Source organism: Carcharhinus amblyrhynchos, chromosome 33 (assembly GCF_965287045.1).
Source record: "Carcharhinus amblyrhynchos chromosome 33, sCarAmb.v2.hapA, whole genome shotgun sequence".
Lineage (NCBI taxonomy): Eukaryota > Metazoa > Chordata > Chondrichthyes > Carcharhiniformes > Carcharhinidae > Carcharhinus > Carcharhinus amblyrhynchos.
This window is the reverse complement of record NC_137356.1, coordinates 16,526,348-16,552,636: the sequence shown is the minus strand read 5'-3', so window position 1 is coordinate 16,552,636 and position 26,289 is coordinate 16,526,348. Positions and strand designations below refer to the sequence as shown.

The 26,289-nt window shown below is 49.5% G+C and overlaps 2 protein-coding genes across 2 annotated transcripts in view; both read left to right on the top strand.

The window, feature by feature from the left end:
• The window catches only part of LOC145361003 (protein Niban 1-like), a 43,766-nt gene extending 38,780 nt beyond the window's left edge, over positions 1–4,986 (top strand). Inside the window, 3 exon segments of the mRNA XM_080216524.1 lie at positions 229–336; positions 3,540–3,675; positions 4,375–4,986. Of these exon segments, the coding sequence (XP_080072650.1) occupies positions 229–336; positions 3,540–3,675; positions 4,375–4,745 (615 nt within the window). The 3' untranslated portion in view covers positions 4,746–4,986.
• A 7,779-nt stretch (positions 4,987–12,765) lies between these two features.
• Positions 12,766–26,289, top strand: part of colgalt1b (collagen beta(1-O)galactosyltransferase 1b) — a 54,712-nt gene continuing 41,188 nt past the window's right edge. The window contains exon 1 of the mRNA XM_080216484.1: positions 12,766–13,000. Coding sequence (XP_080072610.1) covers positions 12,777–13,000 — 224 coding nt within the window. The 5' untranslated portion in view covers positions 12,766–12,776. The remainder of the gene's footprint in view (positions 13,001–26,289) is intronic.

The following is a 26,289-nucleotide window of genomic DNA, read 5'->3' as shown; positions in this document are numbered from 1 at the left end:
GGAGTGGGGGGTAATCACAATGGGAGCTGCGGTCGGCGCAGAGCTGGGTAGGTTCTCGGTAAGCAAAGTGAGGGAGGGAGAGGGGGGGAAATGAAAGATTATTGGGGGCTCGGCAAGAAAGTGGGGTGGGGATTACAATCGACCTCCTCGCTCTATGAATCCTATCTCGCTGCACGAGGCCCACTGCTGAGATTCAAAGCGACTGACCCGTTGCCTCTTCCTCTGTAGAAATTTGACTCTGACAGCTCTGCGGCTGTGAAGCAGTTTGTTCGGGATTCGCTCCTGGAACTTTTCCTCCCGTACGTCCTGAGAATAATGGAGCCTGCCTGCAAACCGGTGAGTGAGTGACTGGCCCCGTGCCACCACCCCTTGTGCTTTTATTCACCTCAAACTAAATTGAGGGGGGGTAGTTATAGGACGGATGTCAGGGGTAGGTTCTTTACCCAGAGGGTGGTGAGGGATTGGAATGCCCTGCCTGCTGCAGTTGTAAATGCGCCTAGTTTGGGGGCGTTTAAGAGATCCGTGGATAGGTTTATGGACGAAAAGGGATTGGTTTAGATTAGTGGGTCATTGTTTTTTAACTGGTCGGCGCAACATCGTGGGCCGAAGGGCCTGTTCTGCGTTGTAATGTTCTATGTTCAAATCTTCACCACCAGCAGTAGGGCTCTCTGCAGGGAGATGGTTTCACTTTAAACGACTCGTTTGTTATATAAGAGATCATAGGACCCTACAGTGCAGAAAGAGGACCTTCGGCCTCGCATTAGGTTGACCTTTCTCTACACCCTCGCCGTGACTGTAACACTACATTCTGCACTCTCTCGTTGCCTTCTCTATGAATGGTATGCTTTGTCTGTATAGCGCGCAAGAAACAATACTTTTCACTGTAAATACACGTGACAGTAATGAATCTAATCAAATCAGTAAAGACATCAGATTTCCTTCCCTAAAGGGACACGAGTGAACCAGATGGGTTTTTCCAACAATGGTTTCATGGACATCAGTAGATTCTTAATTCCAGATGTTTTTTTATTGAATTCACCGAACACAATCCCACCCAGGCCCCATCCCCCATATCCCTACATATTTACCTACTAATCCCACTAACCTACACATCCCTGGACACTCAGGGGCAATTTCTTAGCATGGCCAATCAACCTAACCCTGCACATCTTTGGATTGTGGGAGGAAACCCACGCAGACACGTGGAGAATGTGCAAACTCCACACAGACAGTGACCCGGGAATCGAACCCAGGACCCTGGAGCTGTGAAGCAGCAGTGCTGACCCACTGTGCTACCGTGCCGCCCCAGATAGGAGCAGAAATAGGCCAGTCGGCCCATCGAGTCTGCTCCACCATTCAGTCATGGCTGATAAGTTTCTCAACCCCGTTCTCTTGCCTTTTCCCTATAACCTTAGATCCCCTTACCAATCAAGGACCTATCCATCTCTGTCATAAAGACACTCAATGTCTTGGCTTCCACAGTCTTCTGTGGCAAGAGTTCCACAGATTCACTACCCTCTGGCTGAAGAAATTCCTCCTCACCTCGATTCCAAAGTGTCATCCCTTTACTTTGAGGCTGTGCCCTTGGATCCTAGCCTCTCCCACTAATGAAAACATCCTCCCCACGTCCACTCTATCCAGTATCCTGTAAGTTTCAATGAGATCCCCCCTTATCCTTCTAAACTCCAATGAGCACAGACTCAGAATCCTCAACCGTTCCTCATACGACAAGCTCTTCATTCCAGGAATCAGTCTTGTGATCCTCCTCTGGATTCTCCCCAAGGCCGGCACATCCTTCCTTAGATACGGGGCCCAAAATTGCTCACAATACTCCAAATATGGCCTGACTGGGTTCGAATCCCGCCACGGCAGATGGTGGAATTTGAATTCAATAAAAAACATCTGGAATTAAGAATCTACTGATGTCCATGAAACCATTGTTGGAAAAACCCATCTAGTTCACTAGTGTACCTCACAAGAGGTTATTGCAGAAGGTAAGGGGGCATGGAGTTGGGGGTAGGGTGTTAGCGTGGATAGAGGATTGGTTGTCAAATAGGAGGCAGAGAGTGGGGGTCAATGGGTGCTATTCGGATTGGCGGATGGTGACCAGTGGAGTGCCCCAGGGGTCGGTGCTGGGGCCTCAGCTATTTACCATTTATATAGAAGATCTGGAGGAGGGAACCGAGTGTAGGGTGTCGAAATTTGCTGATGACACCAAGATTGGTGGAACGGCAAATTGCGCGGAGGGTGTGGAGAGTCTGCAGAAGGATCTAGATAGGCTGGGCGAATGGGCCAGGAACTGGCAAATGGAATTTAATGTTGGCAAGTGCGAGGTGGTCCACTTTGGTAGGAATAATGGTAGGAAGGACTATTACTTACGTGGCGAAAAACTGCAGCAGGTGACGGTGCAGAGGGACCTCGGGGTCCTTGTGCATGAGTCGCAAAAACCCAGCCTGCAGGTGCAGCAGGTGGTCAGGAAGGCGAATGGGATGCTGGCCTTCATAGCGAGGGGGATTGAATATAAAAGTAGGGAGGTCTTGCTGCAGCTGTATAGGGAGTTGAGGAGGAACTTCTTCACTCAAAGGGTGGTGAATCTCTGGAATTCTCTGCCCGTTGAAGTGGTGGAGGCTACCTCGCTCAATATTTTTAAGACGCGGGTCGATGGGTTTTTGATAAGAGAGGGAATTAAGGGTTATGGGGAGAGGGCAGGAATGTGGAACTGAGCCACGACAGATCAGCCATGATCTTATTGAATGGCAGGGCAGGCTCGAAGGGCTAGATGGCCTACTCCTGCTCCTATTTCTTATGTTCTTTAGGGAAGGAAATCTGATGCCTTTACTGATTAGATTAGATTTATTATTGTCACATGTATTAACACACAGTGAAAAGTATTGTTTCTTGCACACTATAGAGACAAAGCATACCATTCATAGAGAAAGCAATGAGACAGTGCAGAATGTAGTGTTAGAGTCATAGTTAGGGTGTAGAGAAAGATCAACTTAATGCGAGGTAGGTCCATTCAAAAGTCTGACGGCAGCAGGGAAGAAGCTGTTCTTGAGCTGGTTGGTATGTGACCTCAGACTTTTGTATCTTTTTCCCCGAAGGAAGAAGGTGGAAGAGAGAATGTCCGGGGTGCGTGGGGTCCTTAATTATGCTGGCTGCTTTGCCGAGGCAGCGGGAAGTGTAGACAGAGTCAGTGGATGGGAGGCTGGTTTGCGTGATGGATTGGGCTACGTTCACGGCCCAGTCTGGCTTACTTCAGACTCACAGCAATGTGGTTGACTCTTAACTGCCCTCGGGCAATTAGGGATGGGCAATAAAGGCTTGGCCAAGCCAGTGATGCCCACGTCCCAGAAATGAATTCATAAGAAAGTGCAGCACCATGATGCCAACAAGTGCCAACAACAGATGGCAGGTCTTGTTCCCTCCGCACTTGAACACAGAGCTGCTGTGACTGTGAGTGGGAAACCCTGGGGAGGGGGCGGGGGGGGACAATACATTCAGGAAGGATGAGTCAAGCTGTGCAACCTGCCTTCCAGGAGCTGCCAGTGTACGAAGCGTGCCTGAGTGCTGATGGAGAGGGTGACAATGACGATGACCATGACGGAGTGACGCAGGTTGAAAGCGCCTACAACGAGCTCGTGCTCCACATCGTGTCGGAGGAAATTAAGAAGGGTATGTGGTTAGCGTCAGAGATCGAGACTGGCGACTGCGGGGCTAAGCAGAACTTTTTTAGAGCCGATCTGGCAGCGGAAACAATTAAATTAATCTCCTGGCTCCCTGCAAGGCTGGCACTTGGCAGAGTGATAAAGGATGGAGTGGGGGGGCTGCCTGGATTCATAGAATCCCTACAGTGTCAAAGGAGGCCATTTGGCCCATTGACTCTCAAAACAGCATCCCAACCAGACCTATTCCCATAACCCCATTTTTTTTACCTTACTAATCCCGCAAAATTGCACTTCTTTGGACACTAAGGGGCAATTTAGCATTGCCAATCCACCTAACCTGCACATCATTGGACTGTGGGAGGAAACTGGAGCACCCAGAGGAATCCCACGCAGACACGGGGAGAATGTGCAAACTCCGCACAGACAGTGACCCAAGCCAGGAATCGAACCCGGGTCCGTGACGCTGTGAGGCAGCAGCGCTAACCACTGTGCCACCTCCATACAGGAAAGATTTTCGACGGGAGAGTTAAAGGATGAAAAGCGGGGGACACTTTTCATTAACAAGAGCCCCTGTGTCAGAAAAGGAGTGCATTCCCTCTGGCTTGGCCTTATTAAGAATACTTTGCGTAGTTTGCTTCTTTGAGCAGGCTAGGAACAGAGTACAAAAACTATCTAATGTCTCTGTCTCTCTATCTTGCTATTGTAGCTATGAAAGAGGCATCCACCCAAACACACTACAGCTTGTACAATGAAAATATGGGTGGTCTATGGGACAATGAATCCAAACTGGACGGCGCTGAGAGTCCCAGGACATTCCTGGCCAGTGACACCCCCCCAGTGAGTCCTGCAGAATTGCCAGAGGCGTCGTCTGCAGTTGCAGGGTACCAGGAGCAGGCCGAAGCCTCAGACAACAGTGAGGCGAGCAAGGTGGACAATGGAAGTCAATGGAGAGGTTCGCAAGAGGACAGGGGCACTGTCACTCAGGGTGATGGCCAGAATGGTGCGGCCGAGCTCAACTATGGTCAGTCAGACAGTGAAGCCACAGCTCGAGGCGATGAGCCAGTCTTGTTCATGTGAAAGAGACCACATGACAATGATGGTGGGGGTATCTAATCATCCTTTAGATAACTGGAACCCTGGCACGGACCAAATGGACAACCTGAGACGCAAAGGCTCAATGACTATGGACCAAACTTTGAGGGAGCAATGGGAAAGGTCTCCCACAAAACACATGGGAACAGGAGTAGGCCATTCGGCCCCTCGAGCCTGCTACACATTCCATTGTGGCCTCAACTCCACCTCCCTGTCTGATGCCCTGCCCCCGCACCCCCCCCCCCCCCCCCCGCATAGCGAGGCCATGATGGGGAAGAGGCAATCGTTAGATAATTAGAATGAAAAGTTCAGATTTGCCCTGTTGCATTCTGTTTTAATTTATGAATTTAACTTAATGATACGGTGCAGGGTGTGGGCAGCACAGATTTACGGTTTTGGGCGATGGATGCGGGTGGGGGAGAGTGGGAGGACGTACATTTTTACGCAGCGAACGGTCATGACGCGAACCTCCTTGCCACTGAGACTGGTGGACTTGGAGGCGTTGAACGCTTGCCAGTGAAAATTGGACGAGCATTTGAACTTGCGGGGGTAGGGTTTAAAGCAGGGAGTGGGATTGCTTTAGAAAGGGCTAGTGTGAACTCGATGGGTCAAATGGCCTCCTTCTGCGCAGCTGTGACTCGAATCTTGTGGAGCTAAAGTGGTGAAGCAATGTGGCTGGGGGTTGGCAGGTTTCATCTCATCTTCTGGCTGCGTTCTGGTGGCAGAGTTGGAATAAAGTTGTACGTTGTTAGCTAACTGGGAACAGCTGCATCTGCAGAGAGCCCCAGGCTTCACGGGTTATGACAAATGGCTGTAAAGACGCAAATAAACTTGCATCCTGTTTCAACTCAACCTGGCCAACTTTTGACGTTACGACATTCTACACTGCCCACCTTTTATATTTTGACTCCAAATGAACCCCTGCAGGGGAAGAAATCTCCCTTTGGTTTTCTGGTTAAAAATACAATACTTGGAGAGAGAGAGAGAGAGAGAATGAGAAATGGACAGGAGACATGCAGTCGGAGAGACAGTGTGATCAGTATTTGTTTTGTGTGCCCAGTTTAGACTCTTAGCAGGAGTAACAATGCCAGGCTCTTGGTATATTGGTGCGGTTTAATCTCCTATGCTGACTTGTTGGCTGACAAATAGACTGGAATTTTCCAGCCTCGCCCCCCCCAGCTGGGATTCTCCAGTTCCGCTGCAGCGAATGGAGCACCACATTCTCCGTTCTGGCGGGCAGCGGCGACAGGGCAGATGTACAAAAAAAAACCCTGAAGAACTGGACACTGACATTTTGTTCATTGTATCTACACACGCATGGATGTACACACAGACCACAAAAGCGCGCGTGCACACACACACATGCACAAGTACACATTTACACATATTTGCACACACACAAGTATGCACACGTGTGCACGCACACAGATGCATAAGTACACATATGCACCCCACACACATACACATATGTATGCACACACGCCCACACACATGCACACGCATGTGCACACACGTGCCCAAACACATGCACATGCATGTGCACACGTGTCAGCCTGGTTCATCGATATAACGATCTTTGCTTTCACTGGGCGGAAGTTTACAGCACCATCACAGTGGGGGCGGGTCTGGAAGATGTGGTGAGCTGTTCTAAATCCCATTGACTTGACAGGAGTGGACGATCCCACCATTGGGGCAGGCCTGTAAAATCTCCCCCATTGCGTTTAAGTCGCCTGGTGCGCTGGAATGGACTTAATCACATTTCAGCTGAACACTCAATGTCACTATCAGTCCCACATGGATCTATACCGTGCCTTTGTGTAAGACATAGAGAGAACATTTGTGCTTAAGGTCTTGTTGCAGCGAGAGATCTGTTTCATAGAACCCCTACAGTGCAGAAAGAGGCCATTCAGCTCATCGAGTCCACACTGACCACAATCCTACCTAGGCCCCATTGCTGAAACCCCACATATTTACCCTGCTAATCCTCCCTGTCACCGCTGCCCATCAGAACGGAGAATGTGGTGCTCCATTCGCTGCAGCGGAACTGGAGAATCCCAGCTGGGGGCGAGGCTGGAAAATTCCAGTCTATTTGTCAGCCAACAAGTTAGTGTAGGAGATTAAACCACACAAATATACATAGAGCCTGGCATTGTTACTCCTGCTAAGAGTCTAAACTGGGCACACAGAACAAATACTGATCGCACTGTCTCTCCTACTGTACGGATCCCATCCATTTCTCATTCTGTGTCTCTCTCTCTCTCCCCGTATTGTATTTTTAAGGGTCAATTTAGCATCGTCACTCAACCTAACCCCCATGTAGAGTCAGAGAGGTTTAAGCATGGAAACAGGCCCTTCGGCCCAACTTGTCCATGGCCGCCTTATTTTTTTTAAACCCCTAAGCTATTCCCAAATTGCCCGCATTTGGCCCATATCCCTCTATACCCACGTAACTGTCTCAATGCCTTTTAAAAGACTATCTCGGCAGTGGGAGGAAACCGGAGCACCTGGAGGAAACCCACGCAGACACGGGGAGAATGTGCAGTCTCCACACAGACAGTGACCCGAGCTGGGAGTTGAACCCGGGTCCCTGGTGCTGCGAGGCAGCAGTGCTAACCACTGTGCCATCTTGGTGCCCCTTTGGTGCCTCTCCTGGAACTAAGGAAGTAAGTAAATGAAAATGCATCTTCTCCGTAGCTCTGGAAACTATCTTAGCTGAAGAAAAGGCTCATACTTAAACAAAAGGCTAAAACTCAGCTGGACATCGTGCAGTAGATAAGGACCATATGTATCTTGTTCCTCATGGAATCCTGTTCTCTCAGCGTGTAAGCTGCAAATGTATGTTCCAGGTATATAGTCTATAAAACCTCTCTCTCTTGTGTTTGATATATGTGGCTCAGGATTTTTCTATTACTGCACAAACGATTCAGGGCCATGATCCTGCTGTGGCAGCTGGATTAATTTAATGAAATAAGTGTTGAATTTAGAAGCCAGTGTAAAACTACTGGAAATCTGGGTCACTAATGTCCTTTAGGGAAGGAAATCTGCCGTCCTTACCTGGTCTGGCCTACGTGTGACTCCAGAGACACAGCAACGTGGGTGACTCTAAACTAGCCTCTGCCATGGCCGAGCGAGGCATGTGGCTAACTGACCAACAAAGAAGATAGGAGCAGGAAGAGGCCATTTGGCCCTTCGGGCCTGGTCCACCATTCATCACGATCATGGCTGATTGTCCAATTCAGTAGCCTAATCCTGCTTTTCTCCCCCACAACCTTTGATCCCATTCGCCCCAAGTGCTGTATCCAGCCGCCTCTTGAATACATTCAATGTTTTGGCATCAGCTACTTCCCGTGGGAATGGAAGCTCCAAGTCCAGCTCCCTCTTGAAGATATCTAGCTAGCTGGCCCCTACAGACCTGTGTTAGTGAATTCCACAGGCTCACCACTCTTTGAGTGCGGCACGGCAGCACAGTGGGTTAGCACTGCTGCTTCACAGCTCCAGGGTCCTGGGTTCGATTCCTGGCTCAGGTCACTGTCTGTGTGGAGTTTGCACATTCTCCTCGTGTCTGCGTGGGTTTCCTCTGGGTGCTCCGGTTTCCTCCCACAGTCCAAAGATGTGCGGGTTAGGTTGATTGGTCATGCTAAGAAATTGCCCCTTAGTGTCCAGGGATGTGTAGGTTAGAGGGATTAGTGGGTATAATGTGCAGGGATATGGGGGTAGGGCCTGGGTGGGATTGTGGTCAGTGCAGACTCGATGGGCCGAAGGGCCTCTTTCTGCACTGTAGGGTTCTATGTTCTATGGGTGAAGAAATGTCTCCTCACCTCCATTCTAAATGGTCTACCCTGAATCCGCAGACTGTGACCCCTGGTCACCATCGGGAATATCCTTCCTGCATCTGCCCTGTCTAGTCTTGTTAGAATTATATAAGTCTCTATGAGATTCCCCCCTTCATTCGTCTAAACTCCAGTGAAAACAATCCTAACTTAGTCAATCTCTCCTCATACATCAGTCCCGCCATCCCCGGGATCAGCCTGGGGATTCAATAACTTACACTTCTGTCGCACTTTTGGTCTAATTAAACAATCCCAAGGAGATTCAGGACTGAAGATGAGGGGAAACTTCTTCACTCAGAGAGTTGTGAACCTGTGGATTTCTCGACCACACAAAGCTGTAGAGGACAGCTCATTAGGTAGAGGGAAACAGCGAAAAGTAATGTTTCTTGCGTGCTAGACAGGCAAAAGCATACTGTTCATAGACTATATAGGGGAGAAGGACAGGAGAGGGTGCAGAATGTAGTGTTACAGGGTGCAGAGGAAGATCAGCTTAATATAAGGTAGGTCCATTCAAAGGTTTGACGGCAGCAGGGAAGAAGATGTTCTTGAGTTGATTGGTACGTGACTTCTGTATCTTCTTCCTGACAGAAGAAGGTGGAAGAGAGAATGTCCGGGGTGCGAGGGGTCCTTGATTATGCTGGTTGCTTTTCTAAGGCAGCGGGAAATGTAGACAGAGTCAATGGATGGGAGGCTGGTTTGCATGATGGACTGGGTTACACTCACCACACTTCTTAGTTTTTTGCAATAGTGATCATGACTTGATTGCTTTGATACTCTGAGCAACAGGAACCAGCTAGGGAACAAGCTATTTTGATCTCCTATTGTGTAGTGTGGCAGTTAATAAGTAATCTTAAAGTAAAGCATCCTGTGGGAAAGAGTGATCATAACATGGCAGAATTTCATCTTGAGTTTGAGAGTCCGGTGGTTAAGTCCAAGACTGGAACCTTCCAGCGCTCCTTGGATTTTAGAATGGCCCTGATGGAATTAAACTTTGTAAGTGCTGGAATTTATTGTTAAGGGAGTGGTAGCTGAGCACTTGGAGAATTGGAGTATAATTGAGTCAATGTGTGGTTATAGAGGGATGTAGGGCTGGATTTTCACCCATGTTGGGAAGATTTGGGAGTCCTTGATTGCAGGATTCCTAACCCCATTCCCAGGCTGTCTGATTTTCAAGCATGCTTTTAAAGGGTTCAGATTGGCTTGAGTCAAAAGACCAGACCCGGAAGGTCAGATCTTGTTAGCTGTGTTGTGGAGATAGGCAATGTCCTACTCCTCAGCAATTTTCATTAAGGCCAGGTTTTTAAAGAGCTGTGATTCACAGCACCTTTCAGAATACTTACTTACACACGGCTAAGAGGTTTCGAGGGCTTACAGTTTCTGTTATTGATACTTTAAAGGGTCTAGATGTTTGATGCTTTTGGATTGGCTAGGCTAAATTACCTCTCCGTGTCCCATGCCGTGTAGGTCAGATGGATTTGGCATGGTGGGGTTGCAGGAATGGGGCAGGGGGGAGGGCCTGAGTAAGATACTCTGTCAGAAAATCAATGGGTGAATGGTCTGGTCAACAGGTAAACTCAAAAGATCCTCTTCATGCTCCCCCCCCCCCCCACCCAATACCAAGGCTGCCCCCCCGCCACGGCCCCATACCAAGCTGTACTCCTCCACTCACCTTCATGGCGCCCCCCCCATTCCAAGCTCTGCCCCTCCACTCCCAATGAATCCTCATGCACCCTATGCCAAGGCTCCATGTCCATTGATCCACTTTAACCATAGTGTCAATAAACCAAATAGTAATTTATTCATTATTTTCAACTATATTTGAATATAAGTCCTTTCATGACAGTAGAATCATAGATTCCCTACAGTGCAGAGGGAGGCCATTCGTCCCATTGAGTCAGCACTAACTCTCTGACACAGTATCTTACCCAGGCCCTCTCCCACTCCTGCAACCCCACCGTGGCTAACTCATCTAACCTACACACTGAGAGGCAACTTAGCTCAGCCAATCCACCTGGAAATAAATTAAAGAATAAAAGCATCCAGCATCCAGACCCTTTAAAATATCAATAACAGAAACTGTAAGCCCTCGAAACCTTAATCGTGTGTAAATAAGTATTGTGAAAGTGACAGCAGAAGTCAAAGAGATAGAGTTATCAATCGTGCTGTGTTTTCTCTGGGACTCAGGTGTTTCACTCCTGGGCTCTCAGCCAAGCATACATAATGAGGATCAAGGGTAGGTAAGGGGGCAATAGTGGATATAGTATATTTAGATTTTCAAACACTTTTAATATGTGCTGCACAAAAGATTGTTAGACAAGATTGGGTATCATTAAACGAGGAGTATTTAACTAGTTGAGGATCTGTTAATGGACGAATGAACAGATAATTTACAACATGGCAGGGTGCCGTGAGTGGTACAAGGGCAAGCAATTCAGAATCTATAGCAATGACTTAGATGAGAGGATTGAATGTAATGTGCTCAAGTTTACTGAGTGTAAAACTAGGTGGCAATGTAAGCTGTGGGAAGGCTCAAGGAGACTGCAGAGTGATTGTGCACAGGTTTATTGAGTGCACAAGAATTGGCGCGGCGACAATAATCTCTCTCAACATCCATAAAACGAAGGAGATAGTCATCGACCTCAGGAAGTGTTGTGGAAGGATGAAGTGGAAATAGGAGGCAGCTTCCAGTTTCTAGGTGTCCAGATCACCAACAACCTGTCCTGGTCCCTCTACACCGATGCTATAGTGAAGAAAGCCCATCAAAACCTGTTCTTTCAGGAGGTGAAGGAAATTTGGCTACAAGTGTCACCAATTCTTACAGATGCCCCATAGAAAGCATCCTTTCTGAATGTTTCAAGCTTGGTATGATTCCTGCTCTGATGAAGATCGCAAGAAACTACAAAGGGTCGTCGACAAAGCCGAAACCATTATGCAAACCAGTCTCCCATCTGTTGACTATGTCTACACTTCTCAAAAAAGCAGCCAGCATAATTAAGGTCCCCCACACATCCACGGACATTCTCTCTTCCACCTTCTTCCTTCGGGAAAAAGATACAAAAGTCTGAGGTCACGTATCAATCGACTCAAGAACAGCTTCTTCCCTGCTGCTGTCAGACTTTTGAATGGACCTACCTCGCATGGAGTTGATCTTTCTCTATGCCCTCGCTGTGACTGTAACACTACATTGTGCACTCTCTCCTTTTCTTCTCTGCTATGTACTTTATGAATGGTATGCTTTGTCTGTATAGCGTGCAAGAAACAATATTTTTCTCTGTAAACTAATACATGTGACAATAAATAATGGTTAGATGCACTGACCCGAACAGGCACCGGATTGTGGCCCTCTTTTAAGGTCAAACCATGTAAACAAACTCAAGTTAAATCAGGACAAAGTAAAAGGGGCAGCTCCCCAAAAAGGGGAGATGTGTTTATTAGGGTCCCTGCGGTGCCCAACGGGCGCGGATGGTGTCAACTGCGCTGTGGACAGTGCATGCTCCCTCTCCAGGGACACCTGGCCACGAACGTAGCCATGGTAGAGGGGCAGACAGGCGCCGGAGTGTGGCAACTAGGGGAATTTCAAAGTAAAACTTCATTGCAGTGTTAATGTAAGCCGTACTTGTGACTAATAATAAATAAACATTTAAATTAAATCAAATCAAAGGTGACAGTTTGAGAATAATTAGGGAATGGTGAAATTGATTTGGAAGACTAGAAAAAAATATTTTTAAAGGAGAGAGAGAGAGAGAGACAGCATAAATGATGGCCACAAGAGATTTCGTGCCTTCGTATCTGAATCACAGGAAGACCCGATAGCACGGTGGGTTAGCACTGCTGCCTCACAGCGCCAGGGACCCGGCTTCCATTCCCGGCTCGGGTCACTGTCTGTGTGGATCCTGCACATTCTCCCCGTGTCTGCATGGGTTTCCTCTGGATGCTCCCATTTCCTCCCACAGCCCGTTTCCCCTCACTACACCCAGCTCCATCACACTCCTCCAGGCCTGGACCCCTTCCACAGTCACTCGCCTCCTCCACTTGCAGCCCCCTCCTCCAGCCTCCTCTCCCCCCCTCCCCACCCCTCCTTCCCCTTCCCCCCCTCCCCCTCCTCCGGTTTCCCCTCCCTCTTCCAGCCCCTCCCACTCCCCTTCTCCAGCCCTCTCCCCTCCCTCTCCCTCTCTGCCGGTTGGGGATGGCCTCTCTCCGCCGCTCTCCGTTGCTCCTCGCCGGCCTGTTGCTGTGTCTGGGCCGCCCGGCCGCCGCCTATTTCCCGGAGGAGCGCTGGGCCGAGGAGTCTCCGCTGCTGCGGCCCCGGGTCCAGATCAGTGTGACGGCCCGGAACAGCGCGCACAGCCTGCCCGCCTTCCTGGGCCGCCTGGAGAACCTCAACTACCCCAAGGAGCGGCTGTGTGTGTGGTAAGGACCGGGGGGGGGGGAGGGGGCGAGGACCCGGGGTAGGGAGTCGGGGGAGGCTTGGGGGAGTAGGGGGGTTGGGGTGGGGGAAGTGGGGAAGGCGGGTAGGGGGTCGGGGGGGGTTGGGAGCAGAGGGGGTCGGGTTGGGGGGAGGGGGAAGGGGGGTAGGGGGGGACGGGGAAGGGGGGTGGGGGAAGGGGGTCGGGTTGAGGGGGGTCAGGGTGGGGGTTGGGGGGAGGGGGAGGGGGAGGGGGGTCAGGGTGGGGGTTGGGGGGAGGGGGGTCAGGGTGGGGGTTGGGGGGAGGGGGGTCAGGGTGGGGGTAGGGGGGTCGGGGTGGGGTTTGGGAGCAGGGGGGGTCGTGGGGGGAGGCGGGGTGGGGGGGAGGCGGGGTCGGGGTGAGGTGGGGGAGCCGGGGGGGTGAGTTGGGGGGAGTAGTGGGGGTGGCAGGGGTAGTGGGGAGGAGTGGGGGGGTGGGGGGTAGTGGGGGGGAGTAGGGGGTGGGGTGGGGGGGAGTAGGGGGTGGGGTGGGGGGGAGTAGGGGGTGGGGTGGGGGTGGCGGGGTAGTGGGGGGGTCGGGGTGGGGTGGTGGGAGTAGGGGGCAGTATTGGGGGTGGGGGTGGGAGTGGGGGGGAGAGTGGGGGTGTCGGAGTCGGGGGGGAGTGGGAGTGGGGGGGGAGTATGGGGGGTGGGAGTGGGGGAGGGGAGTAGGGGGGGTGGGAGTGGGGGGGGAGTAGTGGGAGTGGGGGTGGGAGTGGGGGAGGGGAGTAGGGGGGGTGGGAGTGGGGGGGGAGTAGGGGGGGTGGGAGTGGGGGGGGAGTAGGGGGGGTGGGGGAGTAGGGGGGGTGGGAGTGGGGGGTTTGGGGGGGAGTAGGGGGGGTGGGAGTGGGGGGGTCGGGGTTGGGGGGGACTGGGGGGGCCGGGGGAGGTGGAGTGGGGACTGGGGGAGTAGGGGGGTGAGGAGTGTTAAGGGGGTAAGGTGGAGGTGGGGAGAGGAGGAGGGGGGTTATAAAGGGGAGAAGAGAGTTTGGAGAGCGGGCACTGGAGCACAGGGCTTCGGGAGAGTGTGTGGGTTGGAGGTTTAGATGAGGAAAGAGAGGTAGGTGAAGGAGATAAAAATTAAATGTTGGGCAAAGAATGAGGAGTTGGCATGGTGAGAGAGACAGCAGTGATTGCTGTTTCATTCATGTGCATTGCGGGATTTCTACGTATTATACCCCCATATCCCTACGTATTATACCCCCATATCCCTCTAACCTCCGCATCTCAGGACACGAAGGACAATTTTTTTTAGCATAGCCAATCAACCTAACCCGCACATCTTTGGACTGTGGGAGGAAACCGGAGCACCTGGAGGAAACCCACGCAGACACGAGGAGAATGTGCAACACAGGCAGTGACCCGAGCCAGGATTTGAACCCAGGTCCCTGGAGCTGTGAAGCAGCAGTGCTAACCCACTGTGCTACCGTGCCGCCAAGGAGGAATAAATAAACTTTAAATTCTAACAAATAAGTGAGTTGTTAGTGCATGTTTCCTCCAGTTTGACAGTGTGGTGAGGAGGGTGTTTCTTAGGGATGGAAGTTGAGTCTCAGGTTTAACGCTGTTACAACATAAGCTGCCGAGCAAAGATTGAGTCTTTGTGACTGTGCTTCTTTTGAGAGGTTTTTTTCTATTTATTCGTGCCACAAGTCAGCTTACATTAACACTGCAATGAAGGATAAACTAGGCTTGTACTCGTTAGAGTTTAGAAGAATGAGGGGAGATCTCATTGAGACATATAAGATGATGAATGGGATGGATAGGATAGAGGTGGAGAGACTCTTCCCGCTCAGAAAGGACAGTAGGACTAGAGGGCACAGCCTCAAGATAAAGGAGGGGGGCGGTTTAGAACGGAGTTGAGGAGGAACTTCTTCACTCAAAGGGTGGTGAATCTCTGGAATTCTCTGCCCGTTGAGGTGGTGGAGGCTGCCTCGCTAAATGTTTTTAAGACGCGGGTTGATGGGTTTTTGATAAGCGAGGGGATTAAGGGTTATGGGGAGAGGGCAGGAATGTGGAACTGAGCCACGACAGATCAGCCATGATCTTATTGAATGGCGGGGCAGGCTCGAAGGGCTAGATGGCCTACTCCTGCTCCTATTTCTTATGTTCTTATGTTACGGTGAAAATCCCCTAGTTGCCACATTCCTGCGCCTGTTCGGGTACACTGATGGAGAATTTAGCACGGCCAATGCACCTTAACCAGCACGTCTTTCAGACTGTGGGAGGAAACTAGAGGACCCGGAGGAAACCCATGCAGACATGGGGAGAATGTGCTCACCCCACACAGACTGTGACCCAAGCCGGGATTCGAATCTTGGTGCTGAGAGGCAGCAGTGCTAACCACTGTGCCACCCAACAGTCCAATGTTGGAGTAGGTTCAGGCTGCCCAGGGATGGGGAACAGCTGTATTAATTCTTTACTGGAGATCTACAGAGTTGCTTGGTGCATAGGAACAGGAGGAGGCTATTCAGCCCCTTGAGCACGTGCTACAACTCAGTTAGATAGTGGCTGATTTACCTCTGAGGGTTGGTATTTGGCCATAGTCCACAAGGACAACAGGCATCTCTCTCCTTTAGAGAGTCATAGAGTTACTACAGTGCAGAAGAAGGAGACCATTCAGCCCATTGGGTCTGCACTGACTCTCCAACAGAGCATTTAACCTGGTCCACCCCCCACCCAATCCCACGCATGTACCCCGCCCGTCTCTCTAACCTACACGTCCTGGGATACTCAGGGACAATTCACCATGCCCTAGCCATCCAGCCAATTGTGCTAACAGAACCCCATCCAATAGTTAGTGTTCTTTGTGCCACCTTCACTTTCTCATCTACACGTCACCCTTTGACAACACAATCCACTCAACCTCCACATGTACAGCATATCTTTTGAATGCCAAACAAATAAACAAACTCAAATTAACTTCGGGACAAATTAAAAGGGGCAGCTCTCCAAAAGGAAGGGGACAGCCCGAGCAAAAGACAAAGTCGAAAGAAAACTTAAAACATTAAATCAAAATATGATTGTCGCGGTCTATAATATACTCCAGCCCCTGCGGTGCCCAGCGGGCTTGGAAGGCATCAACTGTGCCCATGGACACAGCATGCTCCCTCTCCAGGGACACTTAGTCATGAATGTAGCCACGGTAGAGGGGCAGACGGTACACAAATGGCACTCCATTCTTTATTCTGCCAACAGCTCGTTCAATACATCGTTGCTTCTTGCTGTTTGAAAGTGCCCCGGCCAGGGGGCAACACCTTTCAGCGTCTACCATATCAAGTCCCCTCGAGATCTTATATGTTTTAGTAAGATGACCAAAAACTCTTCTCATCTCCAATGGGAATAGATCCAACTTGTTCAACGTTTCCTAATCCCTGTACCCTCATCACATCTGCTACTGCAATTAGACCCTGTTTTCCAGTAGTTTAAGCTCAGTTAAAGCTCTGTTGCCGATATCCAACACTCTTTTGCACTTGAAGTAGCCTGTAAAACTTTTAAAAGCTTTTATCTGTTTCCCTGTAATCATCTTGCATGTAAATAAATTCAACTCGTCACGTTGGCCCGAAGTTCATACGCTCACACTTGCCTCTCTTTCAAAGTGGGGAGCTTTTTGATGTGTGGTATCATGGTACAAAGGGTAATAATTAGTTCCTGCTAAAATGTCCCTTTCAAAGTTTACATAAGGCTCAAGTTCCACTTCATAGGAGTCTTTTAAGCTGTTTGCTTATGTTTTTGTTATTGGTTTTTGAGACCCTCAATTGAAATACTCCACGCAAGCACACGCATGCCTATTCTCTCACTCTCTCTCTTTCTTCTCCCCCCCCACCCCCCACCCCCCACCCCCGAGATACTACTAGACTAAACGAGAGCAGACCAGTTTCATTCTTATGAAATAGTGGAGGAGGCTCGAGTAAAAGTAAAATTCCTCGAGTAGCAAGGGAGGGGGTGGGGGGTGTGGGTGGGTGGGAGGGTGAGCGGGTGGTGGTGGTGTTGGTCTGCATTCTGCAAGGCTGCTAACCGCTCCCTTAATAAAACCTGAAAGTTCGGCCAAAGTGACTCTTGGTCAATTAAATCATTGTACTAAACGATTAGTAGGGGCGGCACAGTGGTTAGCACTGCTGCCTCATGGTGCCAGGGACCCGGGTTCAATTCCAGCCTCGGGTGACTCTCTGTGCAGAGTCTGCACGTTCTCCTCATGTCCGCCTGGGTTTCCTGTGGGTGTTCCAGTTTCCTCACACAGTCCAAAGATGTTCAGGTTAGGTGGATTGGCCTTGCTAAATTATCCTTTAGTGTTCAAAGATGTGCAGGCTAGGTGGATTGGCTGTGGTAAATGTGCAGGCTTTCAGGAAGAGGGCGGAGGGCTAGGTGACTGGGTAAGACGCTCTTTCGGAGAGTTGGTGCAGATTCAACAGGCTGAATGTCCTCCTTCTGCACTGTAGGAATTCTGTGAAATCTGTGGTCTCAAGTGAAATGTGCAGAGCCAATCCCCTCAACTGGTAAAGCAAAGGTCCGAACTAAAGAATTTAAAATCCTTCCCATCTACCTGCCTTCCTTTGGTGGATATGTCTGTCTAGGATTGCTTTTGCAATAGTTCCACAGTATAGCATCTTCCCACAATTAGATGTTGTGCCTCAGCAGCTAATTGGGATATAAAGCATCTTAAACTGATAGTTAGATGGTGTAGCATTAGCTAGGCAGCAAAACAACATTTATATAAATCCTCGTTATGCCGAGAATAATTGGCTCTTTGCTCCGACATTCCACTGGGACGGATTCTGTTGTGTAAATCTGGTCCTTTGTGGGCTGGAGCCATGGAAGCTTCCAGAATGAGATCGCTTGTATTTATATACTGCCTCTAATGCAATGAGACTTCAGCAAGAATCTGAGCCAGCGCTGGAAATATTAGGAAAGACAACCAACAAGCTTGGATAAGGGAGAGAGATTAAGGAGCATCTTAAAAGGAGTAGAGTGGGGCACGGTGGCACAGTGGTTAGCACTGCTGCCTCACAGTGCCAGGGAACCAGGTTCAATTCCTGGCTTAGGTCTCTGTCCGTACGGAGTCTGCACGTTCTCCCCATGTCTGCGTGGGTTTCATCTGAGTGCTCTGGTCTCCTCCCACAGTCCTAAGATATGTGGGCTAGGTGGATTCAGTAAAATGTCTGACCACAGCAGGTTTCAGTCCAACCGATTTATTTGATAGTAAACTCACTAGCTTTCGGGTTAGCCCCTTCGTCAGGTGAATGGAAAGTTCTGGCCTCAGACACAGCATATAAAGCACAGACAGTTTACAGATTACTGATTAGAATGCGAATCTTTACACCTAACCTGTCGTTCAAGTCTTAAAGTGCCTGACAATGTGAGTGGAAGGAGCACTGACCTCAGTTTAAAGAGATGTGTATGGACTCCAGACAGTACAGTAAGTGAGGTTTTGCAAACCCAGGCAAGTCACGGGGGTTACAGATAGTGTGACATGAACCCAAGATCCCTGTTGAGACCGTCCTCATGTGTGCGGAACTTGGCTATCAGTCTCCGCTCAGCGACTCTGCGCTGTTGTGTGTCGTGAAGGCTGCCTTGGAGAATACTTACCCGAAGGTCAGAGGCTGAATGCCCGTGACCACTGAAGTGTTCGCCAACAGGAAGGGAACAGTCTTGCCTGGTGATTGACGAAGGGGCTAACCCGAAAGCTAGTGAGTTTACTATCAAATAAATCGGTTGGACTGAAACCTGGTGTTGTCAGACTTTTTACTGTGTTTACCCCAGTCCAACGCCGGCATATCCACATCATGACTAGGTGGATTGGCCATGCTAAATTGGCTAATTGGGGTAAATGCCATAGCGTCACGGGGATGGGACTTGGATGATACTGTGGTCGGTCCAGGCTTGATGGGCTGAATTGCCTCCTTCTGCACTGTAGGGATTCTGTGATTCTACCTTACATGGCGCTGCAATTGTGAATTTACATTGTGTGGGTCTAACCATAGCTCAATGGCTTTTGCCTCTGGGGCGGCATAGTGGTTAGCGCTGCTGCCTCATAGCACCAGGTACCCGGGTTCAATTCCCGGATAGGGTCACTGTGTGGAGTCTGCATGTTCTCCCCATGTCTGCTGGGTTTCCTCCCACACTCCAAAGATGTGCTGGTTAGGTGCATTGGCCATGCTAAATTCTCCCTCAGTGTGCCCGAACAGGCGCTGGAGTGTGGTGACTAGGGGATTTTCACTGTAACTTCACTGCAGTGTTAATGTAAGCCTTTTTGTGACACTAATAGTTAAGCTTTAAACTTGGAGGTTTAGGGAGGGAATCCCGGTGCTTAGGGCCCAGCTAGCAGGAGGCATGGGCACCAAAGGCGAGCGATTAAAATGGGAGGTGCGCATGAGGCCAGAATTGGAGGAGGGCAGAGATCTCGGAGGATCGTAGGGCTGGAAGTGGTTAGAGCAAGAGAGGGATGAGGCTGTGGAGGGATAGGAATTTGCAAAATTGACACATTGCTGCCAGTGTGCGAGAAGGTGATAGGTGAACAGGTCTGGATGTGAGAAATGTGCATCCCCGGGGTGGTACAGGAACAACACAGCTGTCTGGTCTTAAGAGTTTCCAGGTTTGCCAGGGGGCTGTTGATGTCAAAAGGATAATTAAACCACGGGTGTTAGAGGGTTAGCAACAATTCAGGAGTATCAGTGGAACGCGTAGCACAGTTCTCACTGCGTACTGACATCGACATGTCATTCTCTCCGCTGGCCGTGCTTCAAATCTCTGCAAAGGCTGGGGCCTCCCTGTCTCTGAACCCCCTCCAACTCTGCAATCTGATCTTATTGAATGAGGGAGTGGGCACGAGGGGCCGAATGGCCTCTTCCTAATTCGCTATGTTCATGCCATTCATCCCTGTTCATCTCTGGTTTTAATCACCCCACCACTGGCAACCCTGTTTTATTTTTAGAGAAACGGGTCCCTCGCATGCGCGCACACAATTATAAATCCGGCTTTCACGTAACAAACATATCTCCTCACTTCCCTTCTGTGCACCGAATAATTGGTAATAAACCTGATTTAAAGTGAAAATGCATTCCCTCCCTATACCTCCCCACCTCCCTCCTCTCGTTTGTCAACACATTTCTTAAAATCTTTGAGCAAGCTTATGGTTATCTGTCCTAATATTTCCTTGCGTGGGACATTTAACTACATGTAGAATTTGCATGTTCTATCTTTGTCTATGTGGGTTTCCTCCAGTTTCCCCCCTCACCCCAAAGATGTGGGGGTTAAAGTTTATTTGTTAGTAGTCACAAGTAGGCTTACATTAACAGTGCAGTGAAGTTACTGTGAAAATTGCCTAGTTGCCACACTCTAGCACCTGTTTGGGTACACTGAGGGAGAATTTAGCACGGCCAGTGCACCCTAACCAGCATATCTTTTGGACTGTGGGTGGAAGCCAGAGCCAACCCACGCAGGCACGGAGAGAATGTGCAGACTCCATACAGACAGTCACCCAAGCTGGGAGTCAAACTCAGGTCCCTGGCACTGTGAGGCAGCAGTGCTAACCATTGTGCCACCGTGCTGCCCCAGATTGGCCATTGCTAAATTGATCCTTAGTGTTTGGGAGATTAGCAGGGTAAATACGTGAGGTTGCGGGAATCGGGCCTGGGTAGTATTGTGTCGGTGCAGGCTCGATGGGCCGAATGGCATCCTGCACTTGTAGGGATTCAATGATTGTGTCTGAAAGATGCTGTACATGATTCCTGGCTTGGGGATCACTGTCTACGTGGGTTTCCTCCAGGTGCTCCGGTTTCCTTTCACAGTCCAAAGATCTGCGGATTAGGTGGATTGGCCATGCTAAATTAACTCTTAGTGTCCCCTTAGGGATGCATATTTAGAGGGATTAGCAGGGTAAATATGTGGTGTTATGGGGAAAAGGCCTTGGTGTTGAGGTCAGTGCAGACTCGATGGGCCGAAAGGCCACCTCCTGCATGGTAGGGTTTCTATGATTGTACCTGAAAGGTGCTATATAAATGCCAGTTGTTTTTGTTGTGGGGCATCAGGCTGCTGCTGGAATTCCAGAAGGCCTGGTGATGATTCCCGGATATAGGTGACCATTGTGCATAAGTGGGAATCTTGTCGCTGGTGGGGACTGGACTGTAATAAAAAGAAAAAAGCCTTATGTTAATAAAGCACCTTTCACGAACACAGGACATCCCATAGCCCTGTACAGCCAAGTATATCATTTTGCGAAGTGCATTCCCTGTTAGGATGTAGGAAGCGTGACGGCCAATCTGTGCAATGGAAATTCCCACAAAAAGACAATGTGAGAATGAGAGGATCGTCAGTTTCTCTGGTGTTGGCTGAGGGGTAAATATTGGCCACGTCTCCATGGAGATGTCAAATGCTGTTCTTCAAACAGTGCACTGGGATCTTTGATGTCCTTTTGAGAGGACAGATTAATATCTTGGCTGAAAGTTGACACCTCCCTCTCTCGGGCAGTGCCGTGCTACCTGTACCATACTGACGTGTCAGCCTAGCTATGTGCTCAAGCCTGGCGTGGGACTTGAACCTACGACCCTGTGGTTTGCAGGCGAGAGCCCAGTTGACTGAGATAAAGCAGTTCTGTCTTGCAATTGCATCTTCATTCTCAGTCTGATTTACTACTGTGTGTCTGGGTGCACGTAAGGGAATCACATCGTAAAGTGAGATGTGTTTGTTGAACAAAGGCCAGATTTTCAAGCGTGTGTGTCTGTGTGTGTGTGTGTGTGTGTGTGTGTGTGTCTGTGTCTCTGTGACTGTGTGTGTGTGTGTGTGTCTTCTCTCGCTACTGTTTGTATTCCTCCCTGTATTGTTTAACGCGGAGAACTGTTAAATCGAGGGACTGGAAGCTTCTTTTAAAACCAGTGGCTAACTCCTCAAAAGCTTGGCTGAGTTGTAGTTTAAGTGACTTTGGTCTGGTCTGCACATGTTTCTCAATTGGAGAAAAAAAAATTCCATTCACCCCCAAGTTAGCAATGACCTTGAATTAATTTGAAACTGAGATACAGTATTAGCTGTTCACGTGTTGGTGCAAGTTCAAACCACTCCGTGATATCGGTCTGCGGGATTGATGGGGGCCCAGTTTAGGTGGAATCCCTTCCTCGCGGAGATTAGATTTGGAGTAGTGATATCTGATCCTAAATGCTGCTACTTGTTTCACTGGCCAGTTAACTCATTCAGTGCTGGTACCAACTCAGCGTGGGAAACCATGGACAACAAACTAATCTGTGACCACATGGTTTTGATGTCTTAAATTCCAGAGAATACAGGCCCAGTCCACCCAATCTGTCCTCCTATTGACAGGAATCAGTCAGCTGAACATTCGGCGCAATCCCTCTGTGGCAAGTAAATCCTTTCTTCGGTAAGGAGACCAAAACTGCACAGAGTACCCCAGGGGCAGCCTTGCTTAACCCAAGACTGAAAAATCCTGCCTGCGTTGTCCACCCCTCGCCCGCTCCGATTTCCGTGGCACAGGTGGGTGGTAGGTGTGGCCTTACCATGATGGGACCAGTGGCCAGGTTCCAACTTGCCCCAGTTAGTTTGCCTTCAACCTGCTGGGTGTCCCGCAGAGGAAGGGCTGGAATTACTAGTCAACAGCAAAGGCCATCATGCCGATGGTGGGACATGGGCAACTGCTCAGTGCCACCCCCTCCAGCTTGGCGTGGCTGCCTCCAGCTGCTTTGGGTGCTCAGTTGGGGAGTTATCAGTTCTGAGATGAACAAATAGCGAGGAAAAACAGGGAAGTGGCATTGAGGTGCATTGCTATGATCTAATTGAATGGTATAACAGGCTTGAGGGGCTGAATGGCCTGTCCCCCTCTTTCCTATAAGCCTCTCACCGCAGAGGCATTCACAAACTTGGACCAGAGTTGCTGGCATGGATTGGCCATGCTCTCTGGGGCCTAGTGTGGCACTGTAGCACAGTGGTTAGCACTGCTGCTTCACAGCTCCAGGGACCTGGGTTCGATTCCCGGCTCGGGTCACTGTCTGTCTGGAGTTTGCACATTCTCCTCGTGTCTGTGTGGGTTTCCTCCGGGTGTTCCGGTTTCCTCCCACAGTCCAATGATGTGCAGGTTAGGTTGATTGGCCATGCTAAAAGTTGCCCCTTAGAGTCCTGAGATGTCTAGGTTAGAAGAATTAGTGGGTAAATATGTAGGGATATCGGGGTAGGGCCTGGGTGGGATTGTGGTCGGTGCAGACACAATGGGCCAGATGGCCTCTTTTAAAATGTAGGATTTCTATTATTCTATGATAGCGGTTGGTGGAACTATATTGGCGGTTGTGGTATGTTCAGTTGTCCAGCTGAACTCTGTGCATCTCCTGACCTGTGGACCGGTGCTCAAAAAGATGTTGCCTGCCTGGGGAGGAATGCGATCACTAGCTAGCTGTCAGCCGTGTTCAGACAAATGGGGATCTCATAGGGACTTATAAAATTCTAACAGGATTCGACAGGGTAGATGCAGGCAGAAGGGTTCCCGATGGTGGGGGAACCAGGGGTCACAGTCTGAGTGTTCAGTGTAGACTCTTTAGGACAGAGGTAAGGACACATTTCTTCACCCAAAGAGCGGTGAGCCTGTGGAATTCATTATCACAGGAAATAGTTGACGCCAAAACATTGAATGTATTCAAGAGGCAGCTGGATATAGCACTTGGGGACGAATGGGATCGAAGGTTATGGGGGAAAGCAGGATTCGGCTATTGAGTTGGATAACAGTTGGTCATAACAAATGGCGGAGCAGGCTCCAAGGGTCGAATGGCCTCCTCCTGCTCCTATCTTCTGTGTTTCTATGTGTCTGAGACAGTGGCACTCTGAAGTCAGAACGTTGTGGGTTTAAGCCCCACTCTAGAGACTGAAGACTTGTGCTAACATCGCAGTGCTGCACTGTCAGGGGGACCGTCTTTCGGATGTTAATCCACGGAGGCCCTGCCTCCCTCTCGGGCAGGTGTTGAAGGCCCCGGGGCACTAGTTTGAACAAGAGCAGGGGAGGTCTTTCTCCATGGTGCCTGAGCCAATGCCTATCTCTCCAAAAACAACATTTATCCAGTTAATCATAGAAGGAGGCCATTCAGCCCATCGAGTCAGCACAGACTCTCCAGTAGAGCATCTTAGCCAGGCCCGATCCCCATAACCCCACATATTTGCCCCATAACTCAACCTACTCATCTTTGGACACTAAGGGATAATTTCGCCTGGCCAATCCACCCAACCTACACATCTTTGAAGGAAACCAGTTGTTTGAGGAATCTTCCTGTGTGCAAATTGATTGCTAGTTAACGATGATCCTTTCAAAGAACATATTGGCAGTTGCAGGCTTTGGAATGCACCAAGATCACGAGAGGCACTATATAAATGTAGAGTTTTCCATCACTTTTTATTTTACTGCTTCTTTACCTGATCTGCCCTCTGTGTGACTCCAGTATCACCTGTGTGGATGGCTACTGGCACCTTCTGAATTGGTCCAGCACTCTGAGAGCAGCGGTGAATGTGACCTTTCCTCATAGAATCATAGAATCCATACAGTGCAGAAGGAGGCCATTCGGCCCATCGAGTCTGCACCAACAACAACCCCACCCAGGCCCTCTCCTTGTAACCCCACATATTTATCCTGTTAATCCCCATGGCATGAAGGGGCAATTTAGCATGGCCAGTTCACCTGACCGCACATCTTTGGACACTAAGGGGTAATTTAGCATGGCCAATCCACCTAACCTACACATCTTGGGACACCAAGGGGCAATTTAGCATGACAATTCAACCTCACCAGTGCACCTTTGGACTGTGGGAGGAAACTGGAGCACCCGGAGGAAACCCACGCAGACACGGGGAGAACATGCAAACTCCACACAGACAGTGACCCAAGCCAGGAATGGAACCTGGGTCCCTGGCGCTGTGAGGCAGCAGTGCTAACCACTGTGCAATCTCACATGCTGAGACTTGAAAAATAAGGCCCCAACATTTTTCTTTGATTCAGGAGTTGGAGCTTCTTTATTCAGGGATATCAGTTTTCGATTTGGTTTTATTGAGGGATTTCTAGGCATGAAATTCTTTTAGTGCATCCACCTCTGTCCATGTATTTTTTTAAAGGGAAGTGTTGTAAAAGTTGGAAACCAAATCTTGCCTCGCTGGCAGCGTGGTTGGATTGCAGAGCGATGATTAACTGTTCTGAGACTCTTTGCTAAGTCCCAGCTTGCATCTAAAAAAAAAGTTTCTTTATTTTCTCTCGACTTGCCACTATAAATAGTTACCTGTGTCGTCACTTTTTTGGCAAGCGGGATTGAAAGTGCCTGGGCCTTTTTCCCTGAATTAGCTTATCCGCATCTCTCATCATTTTTCAGACCTGGATCGTTCTTTTAGGGTCAGCCGTGGCTCAGGTAACCTGAGACCCTCTTCCCCCAAAAAAAATCAGAGCTGACACTGCAGTGTGGTGAGAAGTCTGACAACACCAGGTTTAAGTCCAACCGATTTATTTGATAGTAAACTCGCAAGCTTTACTCCGAAAAGCTTGGACTTAAACCTGGTGTTGTCAGACTTCTTACTGTGTTTACCCCAGTCCAATGCCGGCATCTCCATATCCTGACTGCAGTGCGGCACAGAGGGAATATTCGGAGGAAAATGCTGGAAAAACTTGTCAGCTCTGGCAGTCTCAGTGGAGAGAGCGAGAGAGACAAGAGTTAATGGTTCGAAACCAAAAGAGAAAATGCAGGAAAATCTCAGTAGGTCTGGCAGCATCTGGACGGAGAGAAAAGAGCTGATGTTTCGAGTCCAAATGACCCTTTGTCAAAGTTTAAAAAGGCAGAGAAAGTGGGAGATATTTACGCTGCGGGGGAGGGAATGAGAGATGACTCATAGCCACAAAAACCAGGAGAAAAGACTGCTAATGGCAGTCCACAGGGAGAATAAAGGGTGTGAGTGGAAAAATGGCAGAGAAACTGTAAGCTGTGACAGATGGAGATGCTGGAGGGAGGGGGGAGGATATGGCACAGAGGTGGAATGTAGAAAAGGGGAAGCGGGGGGAGATAAAGTAAGGGAAGGGGGATGAAGTAGGGGAAGGAAAGAATGTGGGGGGGGGCGAAGAAAAATGAAAGATCATAAAGAAATAAAAGGTAAGAATAGTAAAAAATTAAATAAAATAGAATGGAAACAAAGTGGCTGGAGGTGGGGGAGAGCAAATCATCTGAAGTTGAATTCGATGTTGAGAAGTGCCGAGCCAGAAGATGAGATGCTGTCCCTCCAGTTTGTGTTGAGCTTCACC